At 48.9% G+C, this 25,421-nt stretch overlaps 1 protein-coding gene across 1 annotated transcript; it reads right to left on the reverse strand.

The window, feature by feature from the left end:
* Positions 1-11,489: 11,489 nt before the first annotated feature.
* On the reverse strand, positions 11,490-22,453 carry LACTBL1 (lactamase beta like 1). Its single transcript, XM_059377284.1, has 6 exons — positions 22,390-22,453; positions 19,920-20,029; positions 17,947-18,104; positions 16,721-16,956; positions 13,376-13,481; positions 11,490-12,471 (listed from the first exon to the last, which is right to left on the reverse strand). The coding sequence occupies exons 1-6, from the start codon at positions 22,436-22,438 to the stop codon at positions 11,490-11,492; spliced, it is 1,641 nt and encodes a 546-aa protein (XP_059233267.1). The 5' UTR covers positions 22,439-22,453.
* Positions 22,454-25,421: the final 2,968 nt, after the last annotated feature.

Genomic DNA, 25,421 nt, shown 5'->3' on the forward strand with positions numbered 1-25,421 from the left:
GACCCTGCCTCGGGGCCTCACAGCCTCTGCTGGAGGAGGGGGACGAACAAGGGAGGAGGTCAGAGCCAGGCCACGCACACTGGGGACCCCGCTGAGGCTGTAAGGGTCCAGGCTAACATTCCACAAAGGAAAAGACTCCGAGATTTTAAGATTGCAAGCCCTGTAATTCTAACAGAAGGATTTCATATTTTTCAGATTCAATCACCATGTGATTTGAGACTGATAGCTCTTAAAACTTAAAACCTAAAACTTTAGGGCCCATCATGGGTCCCTAAAGCTCAGGGGTCACAAAGAGAATGAAAGACACTGAGAAAAACAGCTAAACTCAAATACTAGGAAAGCTCCATTCTGTGAGTCAGAGAGGTACCCTCACGAGGACCCGGGACCCTTTCTTTTGAGTGTGATGTTGAATTTCTGTCCTGGGAAAGTAATAGAAATACTTCTGGTACCCCAGCTGAGCAAAGCCCACAGGTGGGCTGTAGTGCCTACTAGCTGGTAGACAGGACAGGCCAGCTCAGAAGCCAAGAGGGGACCCCCATGGGCTCCATTTGGGAAGAGACTTATTTGGGGTGGAAGGTGCAGGAAACTTAGTTTCCTCAAGTTTGTTGAGGAAACTACCCCAAGTCCACCACCTTTCCTTTCAGCGCCGGAGTCTTGACACTGGACAACCACGGAGTCTTGCTATGAACCCCAGAGCCAGGTGCCCTGCCACGAACCCTTGGGATGCAATGTCCATGGCCACACAAGCCCCTGCCTGATTCTAAGGACCCCTTCACCTTTCCAGTGAGGCCACTGCCTATAGGATCTGGCAGACCAGGGAGGTGCCTATGGATTGGTAAGAACTAGTGGTCAGTCTGGCTGTGCTCCCTTCTGTGGACGGGACTCCAGTGAGCAGGGGGCATGAACTTGGGCAGGGCACATCTCTTTGGATTCCAGAGAAGAGTAATTACTGGTGGATCCTACCCAGCCCCGAATCCTAATCATAGCTGCTATGTCTTGAGTGCCAACAATCTGCCAGGAAATGCTCTTAACTTTTGATACACATCGTGTTGCTTAACCCTCACGTGGCTCTGTGAGACAGGTACAATTAGAATTCCCACTCCACAGACTAGGAGACTCAGAGATGGGCGCGGTGGCCCTTCCAGGTCACATAGTAGCCAGTGGTCTCTGACCACAGTACCTGCTCTCATAAACACTGCTATCTGCTGCTACCAGTGGCCCCTACTCAGCCCCACTCCCCGTCAGACCCTTTGCCAATCAAACCCTAGATCTCCAGGAGGCACTCTGTTCAGGGCACACTTTCTTTGACCTTGGCCTCCTAGAGCCACTGTCAGAGCCATGGGCAGTGGAGGTGAGGACCTGGATTCCCCCCTCCTCATGCCAGGTGTTTACTTGAGCCTGTGCTATGCAGGCCAGATCTCCCATCTGGAGGCCAGGGGGCCTGTCAGGGTTTCACAGAACCCTGTTTCCTTTGGTCGTGAACGTGGGTTTTTCTGACAATGCTGGGGGGTTGGGAGGCAATGCGGCTGGGGTTCCGAGGGCTGTGGGTCAGACCCGGCTCTTCCAGACCCCCACTGCTGTGACCAAGGAAATCTCACCAGCTGTGTCCATGAGCAACCCTGACCCTGTTACTCCAATGCCTTTGTAGGAGTATTTTTAGCAGAAGCTTTTTTTTTTTTTCCCCCAAAATAAATGTGAATTGTAAAAATTATCACCTGGACTTGTGGTTTGTGGTAGTTTCTTTTTTTTTTTTTCTACTGAGGTTCCCTGGGGAACGAGTGGGTGCTCCTAAAGGATCTCCATGGGGTCCTGAAGCATGACTAGGAGTTTTCCAAGGCTAAGAATAGAGCCAAGGCTAGGACTGGGATTGGCGGTGGGGTGGGATTTGGCCTGAGCTGGGGTTGGGTGTGGAATCGGAGCAATACAGAGAATATTCAGTCATGTGTGGTATTTTGAGCTCTTCTGTCTGGGGTCCTAGCCTCAGAATCGCAACTCTGCCATCTGTCAGTTCCGTATCCTTGGAGAGGTCATATAATTGCTCTAAGCCTCATTTCCACGTCTGTAAAATGGGGCAATAATGCCGAACACTAGAGGGTAGATAAGGAGTGAATAAGATGAGCATAGCAAGTCCTTCGTGCTCACGGATGTCAGCGCTTGGTATTTTGCTGAGCAGAAAGCAAGGTCCGTGTCTGTCATATGTTCTGCAGGACAAGGCCTGACCCATAGTAGAGTCTCCATAAACATTTGTCAAATAAATGTCAGTTGAAGTTCTGTTTGGTGTAAAAAAAAAAAAAAAAAAAAAAAAGCCTGGAGAGATTCAAAGAGGGTTCATGGTCAAATCCACTAGGCAAATTCTGGACTTCAACAAGTTGCCCAGATTTCTTTACTTCAGGATACTGAAGAGCCTTGAGTATGCTAAAGAGCATGTCCAAAATGGTGTAATCGGGCCACCTAGGTGGCTCAGTCGGTTAAGCATCTGACTCCTGCATTGGGATCAGGTCACGATCTCAGGGTCGTGAGATGGAGCCCTGTGTCGGGCTCTGCGCTCGCTGGAGGGTCTGCTGGAGATTCTCTCCCTCCTCCTGCTCTAAAATAAATAAACAAATCTTTAAAAAAAAAAAAAGTGTTCTCATTTGCTGCATTTGCCATTCTAAAGAGAGCATCTCATGGGACCCGTTTCCCTGGGAGCAGATTTGGAGAAGTAAACCAGCTCTTGGGTAATGCTCTGGGGGTTAGAGGTAGAGCAGGGCTGGGGCTGAAGTCAGGCCTAGGAACAATGTTGGGTAGCAAGTCAGAGAAGATGGGATCTAGGAGGTTGTCTTTTCATTCATTCGTTCAATATTTATTCATGCATTCAAAAAGTACTTACTGTATTCCCCCTCCACAAAAGGTGCTTTATGAGATGTCATGGGGACACAGAAATGACCCACGCGTGCAGCTCACCCTGGAGAGTTTCTCAGGGCATTTGTACCACCTCACGGCATGTGAACTGGCACCCACAGGGTGACAGACGCGAGGCTGGTGTAGTAATTTACACACATGCCCTCACTTACAGAAGTCCCCTGTCAGTGGAGGAAACCAGTAAGTACTCAGGTCATTACAACATGCCTAGGAGTTCTCCTGGAAGCTAAGGATAAACCATTCCATGTAGAGGGAACAGCAGATGCAAAGGTATGATGTCAACATGGAGGTGTTTTGTGAATTACCATGTAAGTAATGCAAATACAAACATGACTACCATATTAAACAATAATAATTGTTTCTTTTTTTAGTATTTTTTAATTTTATATTTCTTTTTTTAGTATTTTTTTTAACATATAATGTATTATTTGCCCCAGGGTTACAGGTCTGTGACTCATCAGGGTTACACATTTCACAGCACTTACCATAGCACATACCCTCCCCAGTGTCCATAACCCAACCACCCTCTACCTAACCCCGCACCCCCGAGCAACCCTGTTTGTTTTGTGAGATTAAGAGTCTCTTTATGGTTTGTCTCCCTCCTGATCCCATCTTCTTTCATTTTTTTCCTTCCCTACTCCCCAAACCCTCCACCCTGCCTCTCAAATTCCTCATATCAGAGAGGTCATATGATAATTATCTTTCTCTGATTGACTTATTTCGCTCAGCATAATACCCTCTAGTTCCATCCACATCGTTGCAAATGGCAAGATTTCATTTCTTTTGATGGCTGCATAGTATTCCATTGTATGTATGTATGTATGTATGTGTGTATATACATACATATATATGTATACATACATATACATATATGTATATATGTATACATATATGTATATATGTACATACGTATATGTATGTATACATATATATGTATGTATATGTATATACACATATGCACATACATATGTGTATGTGTATATATATGTGTGTGTGTATAAATATATATATATATATATATATATATATATATCACATATTCTTTATCCATTCATCTGTTGATGGATATCTAGGTTCTTTCCATAGTTTGGCTATTGTGGACATTGCTGCTATAAACTTTGGGGTGCATGTGACCCTTCTGATCACTACATTTGTATCTTTGGGGTAAATACACAGTAGTGCGATCGCTGGGTCATAGGGTAGCTCTATTTTCAACTTTTTGAGGAACCTCCATGCTGTTTTCCAGAGCGGCTGCACCAGCTTGCATTCCCACCAACAGTGTAGGAGGGTTCCTCTTTCTCCACATCCTTGCCAACATCTGTTGTTTCCTGACTTGTTAATTTTAGCCATTCTGACTGGTGTGAAGTGTTATCTCATTGTGGTTTTGATTTGTATTTCCCTGATGCCGAGTGATGTGGAGCACTTTTTCATGTGTCTATTGGCCATCTGGATGTCTTCTTTGCAAGAATGTCTGTTCATGTCTTCTGCCCATTTCTTGATTGGATTATTTCTTCTTTGGGTGTTGAGTTTGATAAGTTCTTTATAGATTTTGGATACTAGCCCTTTATCTGCTATGTCATTTGTGAATATCTTCTCCCATTCTATCAGTTGTCTTTTGGTTTTGTTGACTGTTCCCTTTTCTGTGTAAAAGCTTTTGGTCTTGATGGAGTCCCAATAGTTCATTTTTGCCCTTGCTTCCCTTGCCTTGGTGATGTTTCTAAGAAGAATTTGCTGCACCTGAGGTTGAAGAAGTTGCTGCCTGTGTTCTCCTCAAGGATTTTGATGGATTGCTATGTCAAATTGAGGTCTTTCATCCATTTTGAGTCTACTTTTGTGTGTGGTGTAAGGAAATGGCCCAGTTTCATTATTCTGCATGTGGCTGTACAATTTTCCCAACACTGAAGAGTCTGTCTTTTCTCTATTGGACATTCTTTCCTGCTTTGTCGAAGATTAGTTGACCGTAGAGTTGAGGGTCTATTTCTGGGATATCTGTTCTATTCCATTGATTATGTGTCTGTTTTTATGCCAGTACCATACTGTGTTGATGATGACAGCTTTGTAATAGAGCTTGAAGTCTGGAATTGTGATGTCACCAATAATAAGTGATTCTTTATACCCATTTGTACTTACAGACTGTGAGCTGCCATCTCGTATCAGGGGCTTAGGGGTACTGGGTGAAGGAGATTCTGAGAGCACACAGTGAGGCCAGTTAGGTCCCACAGCACCCATGGGCACACAGCACAGTTAGAGCCTGGCATGCAAACCTTGGCCCCTCCTTCAACAGCCTGGGGCCTCTGACAGCTTCTGTCTGTCCTAGGCCAGTTCCTCTGAGAAGTCTGGATCCTCTTCCCACTTCCACCTGCCCCAGTCCCTGGTCCATCCTGGGCTCCCCGTAGACTCTCCTGCCTATTCCAAGATCCAACATAATCTCATGAGGGCTTGCTCCAACTCAGGGACACTGACCTGGGTCTCCTGCTCCATCCCCACCAGCTCCCTCACCAAACCCATGTTCCTCTCAACCTTCCTCTTTCCCACCCAGGGAACAGCCGGAACCTGTCTTTGCCCCTCCTGGCTCTAAACAGGCATCCACAATCTCGGTCATTTCACAGGGACAGAGAGGTCCCTGTAACAAAAAGATGCCATCAAGGAGAAAAGAGAAACAGTGAAAGAGATTTCTCCCATAGACTCTCACTAGGTTTGGCATCATAGCCATGGAACCCCCTCCCCCCACACCAGGTGGGACTGTAGCAAGGGTCCACCCCCACCTTCACCTCCTCCCCCAACCCCCACCAATCCCATCAGACTAAAGTGTCTGCCTGGACCAACCCTGCTGGAGAATCCTAATGACTCAGCACACGGAGTCCTGGGCCAGTAGCACCCCTTGCCCGCCCCCATCCTCTGCTGACCCTTCTTCCTCTGCTGTCCCCTGGATGGCACAATGGTAAAGCCCGAGACTTTATTTCTACCGGTGCTGCCGCCATGGCCACTCTCCACCCCCACCTCGTGATGGAAAGTCCTAAGAAATGTGCTGAAGCCTGCCCAACCCCCTCGCCCAGACCCCACCCCTATATATACTCACCCACATGCGTAAGACCCCGTCTCACCCAGAGGCACCCATGTGTTAATACACACCCATTTTTGCCATCAGCTGCAAACAGGCACACACGCACTCACACACATGCACCCATAGCTGCGGGCTCATATACAAACACCCCCCATACACACCAAGTCACGTATACACAACACTCACCCCCACGGGATGACCACAGGGAACCCTCAGAATCCTTCCTCTGTGCCAGAAGTGGTTCTGAGTGCTCTACATGTATCGTCCTGCTTAATCCTTTAAATCCCTGCTTCTCAAACTCTCTGTGGTGAAAGACTAGGTTTGTTTTTGAAGGGTTTTATTTGGTTTTTAATTTCCACTCTTTTGTGGATCAGTATATGGTCTGACTGCGAACTCAATCCCCAAACTTGTTTGTACCCTGTTCCATGAGACCGGTCCCTGATCTCTCACTGGGGTGTGATGGCAATGTCACAACCCCACAAATATTTCTGAAGTTTCTGTGCCTGTGTTGTCATAGACCAGAGACCAACAGTTCTGGGACAGGCACCAGTCCCATCGCTATTTTGAGTAGCAATTCCCTAAAGCATGCCAGAAAGTGGACAACAGACATTATCCCCATTTGATAGATAGAAAACTAAGGTACACCACTTTGAAGATTGCCCACAGTTACATCGCTGATAAGGACAGGAGCCAGGATTAGAACCCAGGTGGTCTGTCCCAAAACTGTGCTATCTCATATCCCTACACACTTGGGCACAGTGTTACACTCATTTACACAAAAGAAGACACACACCTGCAAATACACATAGGGAAAAGCACTCCAGGCACAAACACACATGTGTTTATCCACTACAGTTAAACAGTTATGCGCACAGAAATACAGATCCAAACATACAGATGTATCTGTGCTAATTATTATGTCCCTGGTGCTGGTACACTGCCTGGCACACAGTAGGCACTCAGAAAATATTCTGAATGGATTAATACCTTCGTGTCCCATCCACATCCCTTCCATAAAGACCCATGAATAGGAGTGTGCGGATTTGCATTTGTGGAGGGACTAATGCTGCAGGTTAAGAGCACAGTCTTTGGGTTCAAACAACTGAAATTCAAATCCTGTCTCTATCACTAATGCTGTGTGACATGGGGAAGTAGTTTCACCTCTCTGAACCTCAATGTCATCATCTAGAAAATGGAGACTCAGTATTTCCTGAACAAATATGTATTGACTGCCTACAACTGATGGTCGGTTCACCAGGCGCTGGGAATACAGTGATAAACAAAACACAGAAAACTTTGTCCACGTGGAGTGCGTATCCTGGTGAGGGAAGATAGGTGCTTAAACAACTGAATACAAGTATGTCTGGTGGAAATGAAACCATGAGAAAAATTAGTGGGCAAAGGGTCTGAGGAGTTCTCAGGACAGGGGGGCTGTGTTGTAATTTTAAAATAGAGGAGTGACACAGAAGAGTGCATAGTCTAAGATTTTTTTTAAAATTTTATTTATTTGAGAGAGAGAGAGAGCGCACAGGAGTAGGGGAAAGGGCAGAAGGAGAGGAAGAAGCAGACTTCCTGTTGAGCAAGGAGCTCAGCTGGGGACCCGATCCCAGGACCCCGAGATAATGACCTGAGCAGAAATCAGATCTGATTGAGCCACCAGGCGCCCCATCTAAGATTTCACTTTTAAAAAGATCAAGAAAAGTCAAATTAATCAATGGTGGTAGAATTCACGAATAGTTATTCCCAGGAAACCACAGGAAGGGATGGAAACATTCCACACCTTGATCTCGGTGGCAGTTATGCAGCTACAGACATAGGTTAATAAATAAATAAATAAATAATCAATTTGCAAGAACGGGGTGGAGAGAAGGGCTCGCTGAGAAGGTAAGGGACCAGTAACTGACTTTCTGGAGAAGAACACAGGGGCAGAGGAGACAGCCGGAGCAGAGGCCACAGACACCTGACATGTTCAAGGAGCCACAAGGAGGCCGGGAAGGCTGAGGCCAAGAGAACAAGGGTGGGAAGAACCAGGGTCCTCTGCAGGCCATGATAAAGACTTCAGCTTTTCTTTGAATGAGATGAAAACCCTGGGAGCGTTGGAGAACACAAGGGCCGTGATGTGACTTTTAAAAGGATCATTCTGAGTGCTCTGTAGAACGATGTCTGGACTGTATTCATCAGGGGTCCTCCAGAGAAACAGAACCACTAGGATATATATGAAGAGATTTATTTCGAGGAACTGGCTTCCATGATTTGGCTGGCAAATCCAAAGTCTGTAGGGAGGCTGGCCGGCCGGAAACTCTCGGGCAGGAGCCGATGCTGCATCCAGAGGCAGAAGAAGCTTTCTTCCTTGAGAACTGTGGTTTTGCTCCTCGGGTCTTTCATGGATTGGATGAGGCCCACCCAGATTATCGAAGGTCATCTCCTTTACTTCAAGTCCACTGATTGGAGATGTTAACCGCATCTACAAAACACCTTTGCCGTATCACCTGGATGAGTGTTTGAATGACCGAGTATCTACCCGGGTCATGATGACACAGAAAACTAACCATCACAGGGGCAGGGGTGGAAGTGGGGAGACAGAGAACCGTTATTATGATGGCTCAGAAAAGGCAGGAAGAGCAGAGGAGGTGAAAAGGGATTGGATTCTGGACACAGTGTGAAGGTAAGCCAGTGTGACTTGTGGGTAGAACGGATGTGAGAGAAAGTGAGGATCCAGGAGTCTGGCCCGAGCAACAGCAAAGACAGAGCTGCCACCGAGATGGGCAGACTACAGGAGGAGCTGGTCTGGGGTGCGACTGAGAGTTCTGTTTTGAACACAAGGTAGAGATGCCTCCTAAACATCAAGTAGACAGTGGGACTCGTGAGTCTGGGGTCAGGAGAGCAGTCAGGGGCAGAGATGCAAATCTCTGCCCAGGGTTTGGCCAGGGAAGTATGGTAAAGCCAGAAAGGAACAAGGAACATAGAAGACACAATGGCAATGACCCAGGGGCCAAAGCTGTGCCCACGATGAGATACCACCACACACTTGTTAAGAGGATGAAAAGACAAGCTGCCGACTAGAACATATTTGCAAACTAGGGCCTAGTATCTAGAATGTATAAAGAACTCTCAAAACTCAACAATTTCTTAAAAAGTCCAATCAGGAAATGGGCAAAAGACACAGAGACATTTACCAAAGAGGCTATACGGATAGCAAAAAAGTACATGAAAAGAAATTCAATCTCATTCATTATTAAGAAATTAGAATTACAAAAACAATGATAGTGACAATACCAAATGCTGGCACAGATGTGGGGAAACTAAAAAAAATAAAATAAAATGAAATATATATATGCAAAAAACTGGTTCACTCTATATTGCCAACCAGAATATAAAATGGTACAGCTACTCTGAAAAACAGTTTGACACGTCTCTTAAAAACAAAACAGAAAAAAAGCAAACAACTCCCATTCACCTCCTCAGTTGCACTCCTGGGCATTCATCCCAGAGAAATAAGAACTTATGTTCACACAGTTACCTGTAAACAAAGGTTCATAGCAGCCTTATCCTTAACAGCCTAAAATTGGAAACAAGCCAGATGTCTTTCATCAAATGAATGGTTAAATAGACTGTGGTCCATCCATACTGTGCAATCATTAGTCTACAACAAAAAGAAAAATGTTGTTGATACTTGCAACAACTTGAACAAATCTCCAGAGGATTATGCTGAGTTTAAAAAAAAAAAAAAAAACTCCCCAAATTACACACTATATGACTCCATACCTATAATATTTTTGAAAAAGAAAAAAAATACAGAAATGGAAACCAGATTGGTGGTTGCTAGGAGTTGGGGGGGGGGGGTTGGTAAGCAAATGGGCACAGTCAGAGAAGGGCAACAAGAGGGATTCTTGCCCTGAGGAAAATATTCTGTATCTTGACTCTATCAAAGTCAATTACTTGCTTATGCTATTGTACTACAGTTTTGCAAGATGTTTCCATTGGAGGAAACTGGGTGAAAGATACATTGGTTATTTCCTTCAACTGCATGTGAATCTATAATTGCCTCAAAATAAAAAGTTTAGGGCACCTGGGTGGCTCAGTGGGTTGAGCCGCTGCCTTGGGCTCCGGTCATGATCTCAGGGTCCTGGGATCGAGGCCTGCATCCGGCTCTCTGCTCAGCAGGGAGCCTGTTTCCTCCTCTCTCTCTCTGCCTGTCTCTCTGCCTACTTGTGATCTCTCTCTGTCAAATGGATAAATAAAATCTTTAAAAAAAAATAGAAATAAAAAGTAAATAAATAAAATAAAAAGTTTAATTTTTAAAAGGACATGCGAAAGACAAGCCTAAATTTTATATTAGATCCAACAGGCATAAAATTCATCAAAATTTTAAAACTTTAGCTCTTCGCCCACTTCTCTCATTAAGAGAGAAACTGGAAAAGCAAACCAAAGACTGAGGGAAAATATTTATAATACCCGATCTGACAAAGCGTTTGTATCCAGAGCATACAGAGAACTTTTACAATACAAGAAATACAATACAATTAAAACCGCAGTGAGATAGGACTTTGCAACCGCTAGCATGCCTAAAGCTGAAAAGTCAGAGAGAAATCAAAGCATGTATTCACAAAATGACTTATACAGAAATGCTTTTTCCCAATAGCCCAAATATGGAAACAACCCGAATGTCCATCAGCAGGTGAATGGATAAGCAAATGTGATACACCCATACAATGGAATGCTACTTAGCAAAAAAAAGGAACAAACTATTGATACACACAAAAACATGGGTGGACCTCATAAACATCCTGAGGAGGGGCACGGTGGGGGGGAGGGGTCCATTTATATGAAATTCTAGAACAGGCAATGAAATGATTCCATTTATATGAAATTCTAGAAAAGGCGAAACTAATCCATTGTGCTAAAAATAGATCAGCAGTTGCCCAGGGCTGGGAGCAGCAGAGGAGACTGACAGCAAAAGAAGTTTGGGGGACACTGGAAATTTTCCATATCTTGATAATAGTGGGCATAAATATCTGTCAAAATCATACCTAATGTGTGCATTTCATTTTATGTAAATGTATATAGATCATACAAATTAAACCTCAGTAGGGTTGATTTTTAAAAGACAAAATACAAGCCCATGTTTTGTCTTATATTCAACAGACACAAAGGTACTCTGGGGAGGAGGGTGGCTCAATCCGTTAAGCAGCCCACTCTCGATTTTGTCTCAGGTCGTCAGATCGAGTCCCACCTCCCCTCGGGCTTAGCCTAGAGTCAGCGTGAGATTCTCCCTCTCCTTCTGCCCCTCCCCCTACTCGCTCCCTCTCCAATAAATCTTTTAAAGAAAGTACGCTGTCAGCTTGCTATGAAAGTTTCTAAGTGCGTACTCTAAATGTCTCTATTTAACTCTTCCACCCACCCCCACCCCGGCATAACGAACAGTTCAAAAGCCAGCTGGGGTCGGCTTCTCCAGAGCCACCTCCGCAGCTCCCCCTTCCACACCTCGCGGAAGGGGAAGGCTCAGGAGGGCCAGAGCCCCGCGTCACTGGGGCTGGAACACGGGCCTGCGCTGCAGCCTCAGCACCCGGTAGGTGTTAAGGCCCGGCACGTCGAAGCCCGGGGACAGCCCGTGGCGGTCCACCGGGTAGAAGCGGACGAGCTGGCCGTGCTGCGCCTCGAGGGAGAGCCAGGCGTCGCCGAGCGGCAGCGCGCACGGGAACTCGCGCGCCACGTGCAGCTGGAAGACGCGGCCGCGCAGGTGACGCAGCGTCAGCGTGCGGAAGGCGGGGGGCACGAGCGCCTCGACGCGCGGCCCGAACTGGCGCAGGCGCAGCTCGCCCGCCGTCCCGGGGCGCACCTCGTAGAAGGTCTTGTTGGCGAAGGTGAAGTAGCCCACGAAAGGGCGCGCGCTGGGCGGCGGCGCGGGGCGGGGCTCGGCCTCCCGGAAGGCCCTCTCCATGGCGGGCAGGAGCACGTCATAGGCCTGCGCCACCAGGTCGCGCCCAGGAGGCCGCGGCCCGGCCAGCAGCAGCACGAGGCCCAGGCGCAGCGGCGGCACCAGAGAGAAGGTGGCCGCGTAGCCGTCCAGGTCGCCGTCCTTGCGCACCACGCGGTAGCCCCGCTGCGTGTGGAACTCCCACGGTGTGCCCGTCTCGTTGGCGAAGTAGGCGCCCGAGCAGGCCAGCAGCGGCGCCAGCAGGGTCTTGGCCGCGTCGGGCCGCAGGAGACGTCGGGGCCCGCTGCCCAGGAGCACCATAGCCAGCTTGGCCAGGTCGGCGGGAGTGGAGTACATCTGGCCGGACGGCCGGTACCAGCCCAGGTCGTAGAGCGGCGCGGGCCGCCCGCTGCCGTAGAAGCCGGCGGCCAGGCGGGCGCGCACAAGGGGCGTGAGGTCGAAGCCCGTGTCCGCCATCCCCAGCGGCTCCAGCACGTTCTCCGCGATCCAGCGTTGGTAATCACCCTCAGCAGTGTGCGCTGCCAGGACGTGGGCCAGAAGAGAGAAGGCCAGCGTGCTGTAATGGCACCTGGAAGAGGAAGGGTGGAAACTGGGATGTGGCTTTGGAGGAGTGTCTCCAGGCCCTAAAGAGCCCCGTGCCACCTGCTCAGACTGTCTGAAATGCCACCAGAGTTTCGTTGGACTGGATGGGGTTGAGAAGAAACCTGCTTCATTGCATCCCCGAAGGTCAGACTCAACAGCGACTCTAGAGGTCATTGAATACAAGTCATTATCCTACATCTGGGAAGACTAAAGCCCAGAGACGGGCAGAGAATTGCCCACGGGCACAGGGCAGGTTGGGGAAGAGTTGGACTCAGCCATGCCCCTAAGAGAGTGATAAAACAAATCTTAGTTCTTTACACTTTAGTATGATTTATTTTATCAAATGGAAAACTAGAGACGATTGTAGGGCAAAAATGACAGGGAGCTCCTAGCTCAAGTATAACAAATAGGAGGCAGGATTTCACCCCATCCTTCTCCCAAACCCTACTGCTCCCAAAGCCGGGGTTGGGGGGAGGGCTGGGGGATGTATTTCCATTATGGCACTTGCCAAAATCTTTATTTCCCTCGTTTATCTGTTCACTGATGAAAATGTCCGGTGTTCACTCAGAACAATGTACACTTGGCGAGGAGCAGCCTGGTTATAATGTTCCCTGCCATATCTCAATAGCCAGGTGCTGTATCTCAGTTGAGTAGATGCTCAATGAAAGCTGAGTTGATGAATCGACAGAATACGGAGTTCACACTAGATCTGGGCCCAGCTTCCCCATGCCTTGTTGTGCCCCCTGTCTGGGCCTGTCCGCCCAGCTGTGGAACAGGGAACACATTCAGGGATCCCTGTTTAGGACAAAGTGATACAGACTCTGTCCTAGGAGGGCTATGTCACCTTGGGTGGTTCCTATTTTGTGTGGGGCATCAGACACACTCCTCACCTGGTTCCCGGGTCTGCTACCAGGACGTCATCCTTGAGCAGGCTCAGGGCCTCCTGGGTGCTGCCCGTCCACAGCAGCGAAGTGGATCGGAGCCTTCTGGGCAGCCCTACAAAGGAGCATCAATCAGACCTGCTGGGCCAGCTGATCGTGGGATAGTGGATCCCTGGGTGCTCTCCCTCTCCCACCTTCCATGAACTGAGAGGTAAGGACCACAAAATCACTTAAAAAAAAAAAAAAAGTCTAGCCTGGACTCTAATCGTGCCTTAGTTTTATTGGGCAAGTCACTTAACCTCTCTGAGCCTCAGTCCCCTCATCTGTAACATGAGGGAAATAATTTCCTATATCGCTGGGCTCATGTGAGGATAGTTGAGATAAAATGCTCAGCATGGGGTCTGGTCATAGCAACTGTTCAAAAAATAATTGTTGGGACGCCTGGGTGGCTCAGTTGGTTAAGCAGCTACCTTCGGCTCAGGTCATGATCCCAGCGTCCTGGGATCGAGTCCCACATCGGGCTCCTTGCTCCGCAGGGAGCCTGCTTCTCCCTCTGACTCTGCCTTCCACTCTGTCTGCCTATGCTCGCTCTCGCTCGCTGTCTCTCTGACAAATAAATAAATAAAATCTTTAAAAAAAAAAAAAATAATAATTGTTATCATCCACCATAGAAGTTTGAGTCCACCAAATTCTTGGGGTCAGTACCCGAGCAGGTTTTGTGGAACCAGTTCGCTCCTCTGCCCACTTGGAATTTTCTGTTTATTGGATGTGACAAATATGGGAAGGGTCACGGGACTGGGATTCTTTCCATTCTTCCTCTCAGTAGTTTTCAGGCATCCCTTTTGTTTCAAGGACTGTTCTGGAAACTGGGGGTTCAGTAGTGAGCAAAATAAAGTCCCTGCCCACATGGAATTTCTATTCTAGTGGAGGGGACAGGCAAGAAATAAATATTCATCCTGTAGAGAAAAATAATTGCATGTAAGAAGGGAGGGATTGTTATTTTATCCAAGGGTATATCAGAGAAAGGCCTCAAATATACCTTGAGCAGGTGAGAGCTGTGTGGGGAAAGAATGTCTCCCACAGAGGGAACAGCTAGTGCAAAAGCCCTGAGGCAGAAATGCCTTGGCATGTTTGAGGACCAGTGAGGAATAGCCAGTGTGGCTGAAGAGGAGTGAGAAGGGGAGGACTTTGGAGCTGAGACATGACAGGAATATGCCACAGGGTGCTAGAGGACACTGGAAGGACTTGGCTTTTCCTCTGAGTGGGATTTGACCACCACAGGGGTTTTGAGCAGTGGAGTGATGTGATTTGACATATATTTTATCAGGATTGCTCCAGTTGCTGTTTGAAAACAGACGTTGGGGGTGAGGGGGCGGAGGGAGGAGCAGTGGCAGAAGCAAGGAAGCCTGTAAGGAGACTTGAAAAATCCATGTTTAATGGATGGTGACTTAGACTCGAATGCTAGCAGCAGAGTGGTTGGATTCTGGATATATTTTGAGCGGGGAGCCAACAGAATTTGCTCCTGGAGGAGATGTGGAGGGTGTGGGGATTGGAGGTGTCCGGGTGACTCAAAAGGCTTTTGGGTTAAGCAATTGGGAGATGGAGTCTTGGTCCTGGGTTTAAGTTCCGACTCTAGCACTTCTTCTCTTCTTTTCTTTCTTTCTTTCTTTTTTTAAGAAGAGGAGGGAAGGGCAGAGGGAAAGGAAAAGAGAGAATCTTTAGCAGTCTCCATGCCCAGCGCAAAGCCCAACATGGGGTTTGATCCCACAACTCTGAGATCATGACCTGAGCTGAAATCAAGAGTCAGACGCTCAACCTCTGAGCTACCCAGGCGCCCCCTGACTCTGACACTTCTTGCTGTGTGGCCACAAACCATGTACCTTACCTCTCTGAGCCTCTACTTGCTCATCTTTAAATGGGCTGAAGCACTTGCTGTGGTGTTGTGTTGAGGTGAGGTGTTAGAAGGCTTAACTTGGAGAGGGGATGAAAAGCTCCAGGAATGGGAGAGAGCTCCAGATAACAGTGAGAGTCAATCACAGAAGACATTGAGAGCTTAGAACCGAGTTATGCAGGCAGCCGTTGTTCAGCTAGTCTCTTGGGACTGTAGGAGAAGACATGTGGGATGTTTTAAAACTAACCAAGCACAGGGTGCTGGGGTCCCTGGGTTTATGGGTAAACAAGAAGCCACAACACAGCCCCTAGAGGGAGCCCTGGAGTCAGAGTTCTAACCCCCTAGGGAGGATTTAACTAGAGCCTAAGCTTCCAGGCTCCTCATCTGCATGGCCCCTTCCAAGACCTGTATCTAATTTTGATTTTGTAACAATGTATTCTTAAAGAGGACCCCAGGGTTATATCCACATGAGGCCCCACCAAACATAGGTCCAACCCTGGCTATAATAACCAAAGCTACATTGACAAGGGCCTGCTGTGTGCCAGGTGCCCCGCTAAGTATTTTACAGTCATTAGCTCATTTAATCCCCAGGAATAATGTAACCCACACTCATTTTACAGAGGAGAAAAGTAGGGCTCAGAGAAGTTCAATGACTTGCCAAAAATCAAAGAGGGCAGAGATGGAATTTCAGTGCTCATGCCCTTAACCACTGGGCCATTCTCCCACAAGAAGACTGGTCCTGGGGCACCTGGGTGGCTCAGTGAGTTAAGCATCTGCCTTCGGCTCAGGTCATGATCTCAGGGTCCTGGGATGGAGCCCCTCGTCAAGCTTCCTGCTCAGCAGGGAGTCTGCTTCTCCCTCTCCCTTTGCCCCTCTGCTAATAAATAATATCTTAAAAAAAAAAAAAATGAGAAGACTGACCCTGTCCTGCATAAGCTACTTCCAGTGGCTCCGTCCTCTCGCTGAGCCTTGGGTACACCATCAGGGCTCAGAAGTGATAACCAGCCACACCCATCAACCGAGACTTCAGGCCATTTTAAATGATGAAATTGCTGGTATGTGTATATTCACATAGTTTATATAAGTGTGTCATGTAATATGTACATTGTACTTTCTCACACATACACTTTCATATACCCATATGCACCCTATATAGTGTATATTATTTTATCCATTCATATGGTAGCATATGACATGTTGTTTGAGCTTTTTTGTCCCACTTAAATTAACATTATATCTTATTCCATCTCGTAATAAAGAACATTGTTACCCCTTTTTTCTCGGGCTGCATCTTATTTGATTGTATAGCTCTCTCCTAGGTTTTTGAGCCATTCTCCATTTGTAGATATTCCCTGGCCTGGCATGGGGAATGGGTGGGATGGCCAGGCTGGGTGAGGGCCTGCTGCTTGGTTCCCGCACCTGAAACGGTTTGGGTTGAGCTGGGAAAGTTCAGAGCTGCTCACCTGAGAGCTGGCTGGCCATCCTTCGGAGGGTGACCGGCGAAGGCCTGGGGGCTGGGCCCACCTGCTCCAGCCCATCCATCAGGCTCTCTTCAGGGGCTGATGCCATGCCCAGCGGGTTGTTAATGGTGAAGGTGCTGGCGTACCTCTCTAGAGGGTCATCTAGGGAGGCCACGATGCCCTCCTCCCACAGCCGGTACAGCATGAGGACTGGAAAGATCTTGGAGATGCTGGAGATCCTGAACAGTGTTAAGGGCACAACGGTGCAGAGGACATGCAGTTGGCCCTACAACGCACCTCCACCCTGCATCCCCACCCCCCCAACTTTCTAGAGTTCTAGGAAAGCACCGAGTCTACCCTCCCCTAGTGTTTCAGATGGAAATTCACCAGCCTCTGTAAAACTGCCATTGGGATGTTTAAGAACATACCACAGTGGTGGGGGCACACTCCTGACCTATCCCCATGCTAGCCCTTAACCCAAGCCCTTCCCAATCTGGGACAAACGTGAATTGGGCTCATACCTCTGCCTCACACTGGCCAAGTGGTCTTGGGCAAGCACTAGATCTCTCTGAGAGTCATTGTCCATTTCATAGGTTGTCGTAAAGATTGAATGAGATTGGGCACGTAGAGTGCTTGGCAGCATACCCGGCAGGTATGTACATGTTCAGTAAGTGATAGCAAATGTAATCGTTGGCCCGGTGCCTGGCACACCAGGTGCAGTGTGATTGGAACCCCTGACATCCTCACAGTATCTCCGGGAGTGACCATGTTCACTCTGCATGGTCAACTTTAAGGATCTCACAGGCAGCTCCTCGGAGGGGAGACTCTGGCTGTGCAGCAGAGGGTCCCACGTTTCTTCCATCTGGACCACTGCTACTGACTGACAGGGACCTGGGGCAAGGAGCCAGGAACTGGTTATAGTCCCTTTGTGGCCGATAGAAGGGCAGGGGAATGGAACACAGGGAGTCTTTTCTAGTTAGGAAGGTTTGGGGTTAAGGGCTCTCCAGAAGGGATTCCTTCCTGACCTATTATCCCTGTGGTGTGATGTTGGGCACTCTCTGGTTCTCTCTGGACCTCGGTCTCCTCATCTGTAAATTGTCAGGACTTAATAACAGCCCTGGCATCTTGGACCCACTGTCATGATTCTCTTGAGTCCCCCTACCTCCTAGGTCTCCCGTGTCCTCCCATCCCTGCCACCCTCCAGAGGACTCGGTGATCACCCAGCTGACCGGTACATGGTGTACTCATTGGGGGGCCCAGAGGCTGGGTCTGAGCCATTCTTCCTCCCGAAGTTCCCAGTCCAGAGCACAGTGTCATTGTGGATGACCACGGCAGACATGGCAGCCAGGCCCGGGGCAGACAGTGCCTGACGCAGGATCCGGTCCACCTTGGAGGAGGAGAGCAGGAGGCTCAGAGCGCAGGTGCAGAGACACCCCTGACTTGTTCTGCACACCCGGCCCACTCCCACACCACCCCTGGCACACAGCAGCCCCGACCTGGCTCCCCTCCGTTCTCTCCCCACTATTGCTGGAGCCTCCGGACCTCTGGTTCTCAGAATCCCCCTGGCATGGGACCCCCACCCACTTGCAACCAGACCAGCTCCACTAAATGTGTTTTCTGTGTAGGGCTTCCTCATAAGATTTCTGTTCAAAGAAATATTACTTTGACAAAATGCAAAAGGAGGGAGGGGTTAAACTACTAGTCTAGTTGAACCCTGTGATGCCCTAGAACACCTCCAGGAGGCCCGTTCTGACCCCCTAATGGTGGAGAATTCATGATAGAGGGTGCACAGGCCCTCTCTGAACATTGACTGAAAAGACATTGTTTTCAATAATGAAATGCAGTGCCGGTGAGAACTCCTCTATCTGTTGGACACTTGGCATGTGCCAGGCATCATATAAAGTTATTTTCATGCATTGTCTCACTTAATCCTCCTAACAAGGCAGTGCTCGCTTCTCCCCATTTTACAGATGAGAAAAGTGGATTCTTGAAACCCGAAGTGGCTTGCGCAAGTGGCTAATGGTTCGTGGAGTCAGGATTCAAAGCCCAAGCGAACTCCAGCCCTTGCTCTTAATTCACAGCCAGACCACCCCGCCAAGCGACTTCGCAGCTCAGGAGCTGAGCTCTGTCCACCTGGGGTTCCCAGCCCAGCGCTAGCTTTGCCTCCATGCGCCTCGGTGTCTTCCTCTGTAGACCAAGGCTCAGGTTCACAGAAAGAGGTCCCCAGACACTAGGTGCTCACTAGAGAGCAGCCATGGGGATCGCTGGTGCTTTGTTTCATTTCCTGACTGTGACCCTGGAGCCTCAGAGCACCCCTGCCTCCTCTCCGTCACTAAACTTTTCACTTATTTGCAGGCACTGATGGTGTCTCTCTGTGCTGGCCCACGCCTTCTCTCGTGTGCACATCTGTCCCTTCCACCGTCCCAGACGACAGCGTCACATCCCCACGCCGTGCTGCTGCTTGTAGATTTCCAGTCGTGTTTCACCTCTGTGCGTGTCTCCTGAGGTGAGTGACCTGGGAGTGGGGTCTGACGGGCCACAGACCAGCACCGGCCAGCAGCCCCGTCTCGTGTTGGCGACCACGTATTAGCCGCACTAACAGTTACGCTGTAGGGTGTGTTTAAGGATATGGCCCTGGTCTCCAGGGGTCGGGGCTCTGTCTTCCCCGCACATCCCCTCTCCCTCCCCCACCTCTGGCCCCACCGGCCTGAATTGCCCTGTAGCTCTCTGTGTGTGCCTTGCCCTCACTCCGCTGCCCCTGGACCCTTGCATGTGCTGGCCCCTCTCTCCAGAGCACACGCTTGGCTCCCCCAAGCTCCCTTACTATAAAAATGCTTATCATCTGGGTATCTCCTACTTGTTCACATCTCAGTGTAGACACCACTGAGCCCAGAGCTAATTCTCTGTACCCCATAATTCCTAAACTTTCCCTACCCTCACCCTCACACCCCCCCGCCCAGTTATCGTTGTTACTTGTCTTGACTATTCTGGCCCTTCCAGACTAGTACTTCTTTACAGCAGGACAGAACCTTCTTCCTGCCGTCTCCCTGGTGCCTAGCACAGAGCAGGTGCTCAAGAATTGTATGTTGAATGAATGAATGATTGAGAGAGTGAATACCACTGCCAGTGCCCAGAACGTGCCCTCCCCTTCACCATCCAGGCCTAGCCCACACACCCAGGTCCCTCTTGGATCACCACTGACCTTTTCCAGGGCCTCCTTCAACACAGGGAGGGGGTGAGCCAGGGGCACAGGCTCCGGGTGCCGGGGACACATGCTCACAGGGGCAGAAGTCACCTCTGGTCCCAGGGAACCTGGAAGGAACATCACATGGTGAGCGGGAGACAGAGATCAGGATAGGAGTCCCGGGGTCATCCTAGAAGAGATGCGAAGGTGGCAGCAAAGGCCAGAGCCATGCCTCGGGACCAGCCCTCCCAGCTGGCAACAGCCTCCCCAGAAGACAGTGGGGCACAGTGACCTAACATGGGCAGCGAGGGGCAAAAGGCAGAGTCTCCCTGGGAGAAGGGATAGTGCCACGCCCACCACATGATGACTGGCCTTCAAAATGCCAATCACACCACAGCCCTCAGTTGGCAGCCCCTGTCTCTTGCTTGACCAGCTTCCTCCCTCCATGTAATCAGCTGACTTAGAAAAGTCCTGGCTCCTTGGGTCAGGTTCAGCCACATCTGTCTGTTTGTCTCCTTCTCTAGTTCTGATTCTGTATTTGGGTGGAGAAGTAGACTTGGGCTCTACTTGGGCTTCAGGCCTAAACCATAGGGGACAGTGCCTTCTGTCACCAGAGTGGTGACAGGGATAGCTGCTCTAAGTCGCATTCTGCTTTGGTTCAGGTGTATGGCTTCCTGGGGAACTCGGGGTGGGGGGTGGGGTGTGGACCCTGGCAGGACAGGATTCAGGCTGAGAGATCATCATAGCGGCCCCAGACCTCCCCCTCAGCCTCGAAAAAGTGTAGAGTAGGATTGTATAAGTGCCCAGAGGAGTGGCCCTCTTCCTGAACCCTCGCACTGCCTCCTGAGACTACCGGGACTTGGCCCTGGCCTTGAAAGAGCCCAGGATAGACTAGCAGCAGAACCGCCAGCAAGCCCTCAGAATAAGGAGAAGGAATAAATCACTTTGTTTGAAGCCGGTAGTTTTGGGGGCTTACTCAGCATTCAGTAAGTGATAGGGTCCCAAACAGAAAAATGACAAGCCTGAAAGAAACTCTCTCAACAACTCTCTGACACAGGTCTAATCGCTGGAGTAGGGAGAGCTCAGCCAAAGCTGAGTGTCACTGGGGTGACACCCCTGGGGTGGGACCCTGGGGGGGCTGGTTCCTCCAGCCCTGCATTAATAGGCACAAAAGGTCACGTGAGAATCTTAAAATCCAGATTTGAGGGGCTCCTGGGTGGGTCAGTCGGTTAAGCGTCCAACTCATGATCTCAGCCCAAGTCTTCATCTCAGGATCATGAGTTCAAGCCCCATGCTGGGCCCCAGGCTGGGTATGGAGCCTACTTTTTAATGAAATTCAGTTCTGATTCAGTAGATACGGGGTAGAACCAGAGCGTCCTCATATCTAACAGGCTGTCAAGGGGTACCCACACGAGGGAGAGTACTTAGATCCCCATGCTCAGCAGACCCAAACAGGTCCATGAACCGCTTGCTTCCCATTCAGAACAAATTAAGGAGAAAATTTGAGAGCACGCATTTAGAAATTTCGACAACAGTTTGATGGAGTAATTTTGTGTTGAGTCTTAAAACTTGGGCTTCTATTTTATAGTCTTTTTTTTTTCATTTATTTTTTCTTTTTTTTTTCAGTTAATTTCATTTGTATCTATTTATAGTCATACTGGTTTGCTTTGGGCTGCTAGTTTGTTGGTTTAAGAAGCATGGCCCTAGAGGACAGGCTGACCCACCTACTCGGGGACTGTTTGCTTAAGGAACTAAGAAGCCCCGATAAAGGAATTTACTCCAGAAAGAACAGGTTGGGGTGGGAAAGGAAAAACCAACAGGAAAATAAAAGGAGCCATTTCTGCACAATTTCCACGGGACTTTTTAGGAGTTCAGACCACCTCACTGAGGCCTGGATATCTGTAACATGACAGGAATGGAGCGAGACATTCTCTGGGTTTAGCAGAGAGCTGGGGTTCTGGATGATCCAGGATCCCCGCAGGATGGAGGTCAGAGGAGTTGCTATAGCAACAGAAGGCGCAGTGGGCATTACCAGCAGCAGTGACTCATTTGCCAAGCCTTGACCAGCCCCTGATGGAGAGGCTCCAAGAAATGGCAGCATCTCTCCATTTCTTGGACACCTCATTGTTCCTCCCAGGGTCTTAGATACAGCTGGGGGAGGATCTTTAAAAGGGGCCTGGCGATCCTACCATGAGGGCTGAAGAAACTCTGTTTGCACATATTGGAGGATCCTGAGTTTTAAAGCCAGACTAGGTAGTTTAAGGAAACCCAAGTGGTATTGGGATCCACGAGAGCATCAACACACAGAAAAGTCACAGGAGTGGCCCAAAGATACACAGCTAGGGAGAGTCGGAGTCCTCATGAAAGCCAGAGCTTCTGGGTCTAAATCTTGTGGCCTCGCCCCTACACCTTCAGATCAGGAGCGGCAGCTCCCGGCCCACAGAACCCACAGGGGTGGGGAGCAACCCAAGGCTGCGGGTGCACTCACTGGTCTTCAGTTTGGGAAGGTGGTATTGCCACAGGAAGCAGCCAGTCATAACCACAGAGAGCAGGAAGAAGAAGCTGCAGGAAGCTGGGAAGAACCACTTCTTTTTCACTCCTGGCAGGCGTGGCGGCCGGCCTACCTAGAAGGGGAAGGACACAGGTTACAGCTCCCCCAGCAGTCAGCAGGACCCCTACCGTGCCTTAGGTTCACCCAGACATCACGAGAGCCCACAGTTTGGGGGAAATATCACACCTGTAGAAGCAAGGTCCTTCCCAGTATGACCCCTTCAATGGGCAGGCCACACGTGTACCTCTGTACCTCTGGGCCTTTGCACAACCTGTTTCCTCTGCCAGGTATGCTATCTCTCTCCTGTGTACTTAATAAAATACCTGAGACTAACTGAAATGCCACCTCCTCCATGAAGCCTTCCCCAACTGTCCTCATCCAGGTCCCCTCCACGGCCTTTTGTACAAGTCTCCATCGTGATACAAGTCCAACTCCATAATACAACAGTTGTTGGACTACTATGATGTTCCTAATGGAGTACGAGTTCTCCAAGGGCAGGGCTGGAGTTTGTTAGATCTTAACATTTTACCCTATTTTCCTCTATCTTTACACTTTAAAAATTACCATGTCAGTTACTTGGTTAGTGTGTGGTCGTCCATCCTGTGCCCTGTTTGTCCCACCTGCAGACTCCGCCTCCGCCCTTTCTTCCCGGATGGAGGGCGCATTCTGATCCCGCGGTTGGTCATTGCCAGCATGTTCTCATTCGTTTACTCTGCGTTTGCATCTGCAAACAGCATGTAGTATCGCTTTGCACATTTTAAAACTTCTGTAAAGTATATCCTACTGTGTTATCCTCCTTTTTCCCAATACAATGCATGTAGCTCTGGGTTGTTCTCTTCAACTTCTGTAGAGCATGCTGCTGTATGAATATACCTCAAAGTGTACTAGTTAGACCATGGAGGCCTCAAAAACATGCCCCTTTTCTGGCGCTTTGAGTGGCCCAGTCCATTAAGCATCTGCCTTCGGCCCAGGTCATGACCCCGGGGTCCCGGGATGGAGTCCCAGGTTGGGCTCCCTGCTCAGCAGAGAATCTGCCTCTCCCTTTCCTTCTGCCTGGCCCCCCCTACTGGGTGCTCTATCTCAGATAAATAAGTAAAATCTTTTTTTTTTTTTTTAAGTGCCTATTTTATGCATTTGAGTAGAGCACTGTGGCTGGCAGTGCAATTTCTGAGTAGCACGGTGTGCCCCTTTCCAGCTTACCTGGATACTGTCCAGGCTCTCTGGTGCTGTCATTCCAGCTGGCACTCCCACCACCTGTGATTCTCATTGCTATTTCTCATTGAGAAGGTTGACCACTTTCTCCTGTATATTTCGGTTTGCTTCCCTGTGAATGGACTGTACTGATCCTTTCCCTGTGTTTTCCTATTCAATTTTCTTTATGTATTAGAGTTCTTTGTAGGTTCTGGATACTCTTGCTCGTGTTTTGTCTTTTTACATTGTCTTTATGATAACTTGTTGAGAGGCAGAATAGTGTAGTGGCGAATCCGTGGCCAGATTACCTAATTTTGAATGTCAGTTCAACCACTTCCTGATTGTGTGGCCTTAAGAGGGTCACTTACCCTACTATGCCTCTGTTTCTGCACCTGTAAAGTGGAAATAATAATAGTGCTTGTCTCATAAATTAGTAAGGATTTAGTGAGTTGATATATATGTGAAGTATATTTTGTTTGACACAGTATAAGCTCTAGGAGATACTATTGTTAAATAGAGGGCTTTGGGGGGTGCCTGGGTGGTTCAGTTGTTAAGCATCTGGCTTGGGCTCAGGTCATAATCCCAGGGACCTGGGATCGAGCCCCTCATCAGATTCCCTGCTCAGTGGGAAGCCTGCTTCTCCCTCTCTGACTTCCCTGCTGTGTTCCCTCTCTTGCTGTCCCTCTCTGTCCGTTAAATGAATAAAACCTTTTTTAAAAAAATAAATAAAATAAGGGCTTTTAGTTTTGGTTTTGGCTCCTGCCAATCAAATCAAATTCATCAATATTGTCTTTTTTGTTTGTTCTGTGTGTGTGTGTGTGTGTGTGTGTGTGTGTGTGTGTGTGTATACAGAGGTTGTAAATGTGGATTTCTAGACTTTCATACACAGAAATATTCGGGGTTATGGTATAAAGAAGAAATCTAATTTTATTTTTTCCATGTGCATAATCAGTCATCTCAGCGCCATGTATCACAGACTCCAGTCCTGTCCCCCACTGGCCTCTGTGTCGTCCCTGAAACACACCAAGGGTCTGTACCTACCAATGCCTTCTTTGTAGGCTCTGTTCTGTTAGGGTCTCACTGAGTTGCAATTCCTTGCCTCTCCGTCCAATCCCACACACTTTTCCATGAGGAAGGAAGCTCAAACGCTGAGCCCAGAACCATGACACTGTCCTGCAGGAAACAGTCCGGCTGGAGAGGCTTGCTCTGAGCTGAGCCTAACTGGCTCCATGGGCCCGTTTCCTGCCTCTCCCCCTCCTCCCCTCCCCCTGGCCTCTTTATGCGTCGTCCCCCTCTCCAGGGCTTTGCACCTGTCATTCCCCTCTGGGAGGCCATTTCTGTCCTTTTCACCTGACAAACTTCTCTTCTTCCCGTAAGACCCCTGGGCATCTCTAGAGCCTTCTCATTCTCCCCTAGGCAGAATTGAGGGCCTCTTGTCTCTAAGGCACACGCCATCCTGCCTCGTAATAGCAATCCGCCCTGGTCACTACTGGCTTCTTGGTCTGGCCCCCTCCTTGGGGCAGATGTCGCCCGCACCAGGGTCTTTCCTTCTTGGCCTTTACAGCTCTTAGCGCTCTGCTGGGGATGCCCAGGAAATACGTTTTGGATTTTACATTGTTCTGCACGCCGGATGTCTTGGGTTCAAATCTCAGCCGCATTTCCTGAGCTGATTGTAACTACAGACAAGTCCTTTCCCCTGCTGGGCCCCAGTGTCTTCAGCCGTTGGAGCAGGATGGACTATTTGTAAAGAGTTAACATTTCTACCTGGAAATTTTATT

This window comes from Mustela nigripes, chromosome 14 (genome assembly GCF_022355385.1).
Source record: "Mustela nigripes isolate SB6536 chromosome 14, MUSNIG.SB6536, whole genome shotgun sequence".
In the NCBI taxonomy this organism is placed as follows: domain Eukaryota; kingdom Metazoa; phylum Chordata; class Mammalia; order Carnivora; family Mustelidae; genus Mustela; species Mustela nigripes.

Excerpts from the sequence above, each read along its gene's own strand:
- LACTBL1 (XM_059377284.1), bottom strand. The coding sequence starts at position 22,438 with ATGACTGGCTGCTTCCTGTGGCAATACCACCTTCCCAAACTGAAGACC. Across the intron at positions 13,482-16,720 it reads GATGGCCAGCCAGCTCTCAG|GGCTGCCCAGAAGGCTCCGA; the intron begins GTGAGCAGCTCT and ends GCTCCTTTGTAG. Across the intron at positions 12,472-13,375 it reads GTAGCAGACCCGGGAACCAG|GTGCCATTACAGCACGCTGG; the intron begins GTGAGGAGTGTG and ends TTCCTCTTCCAG.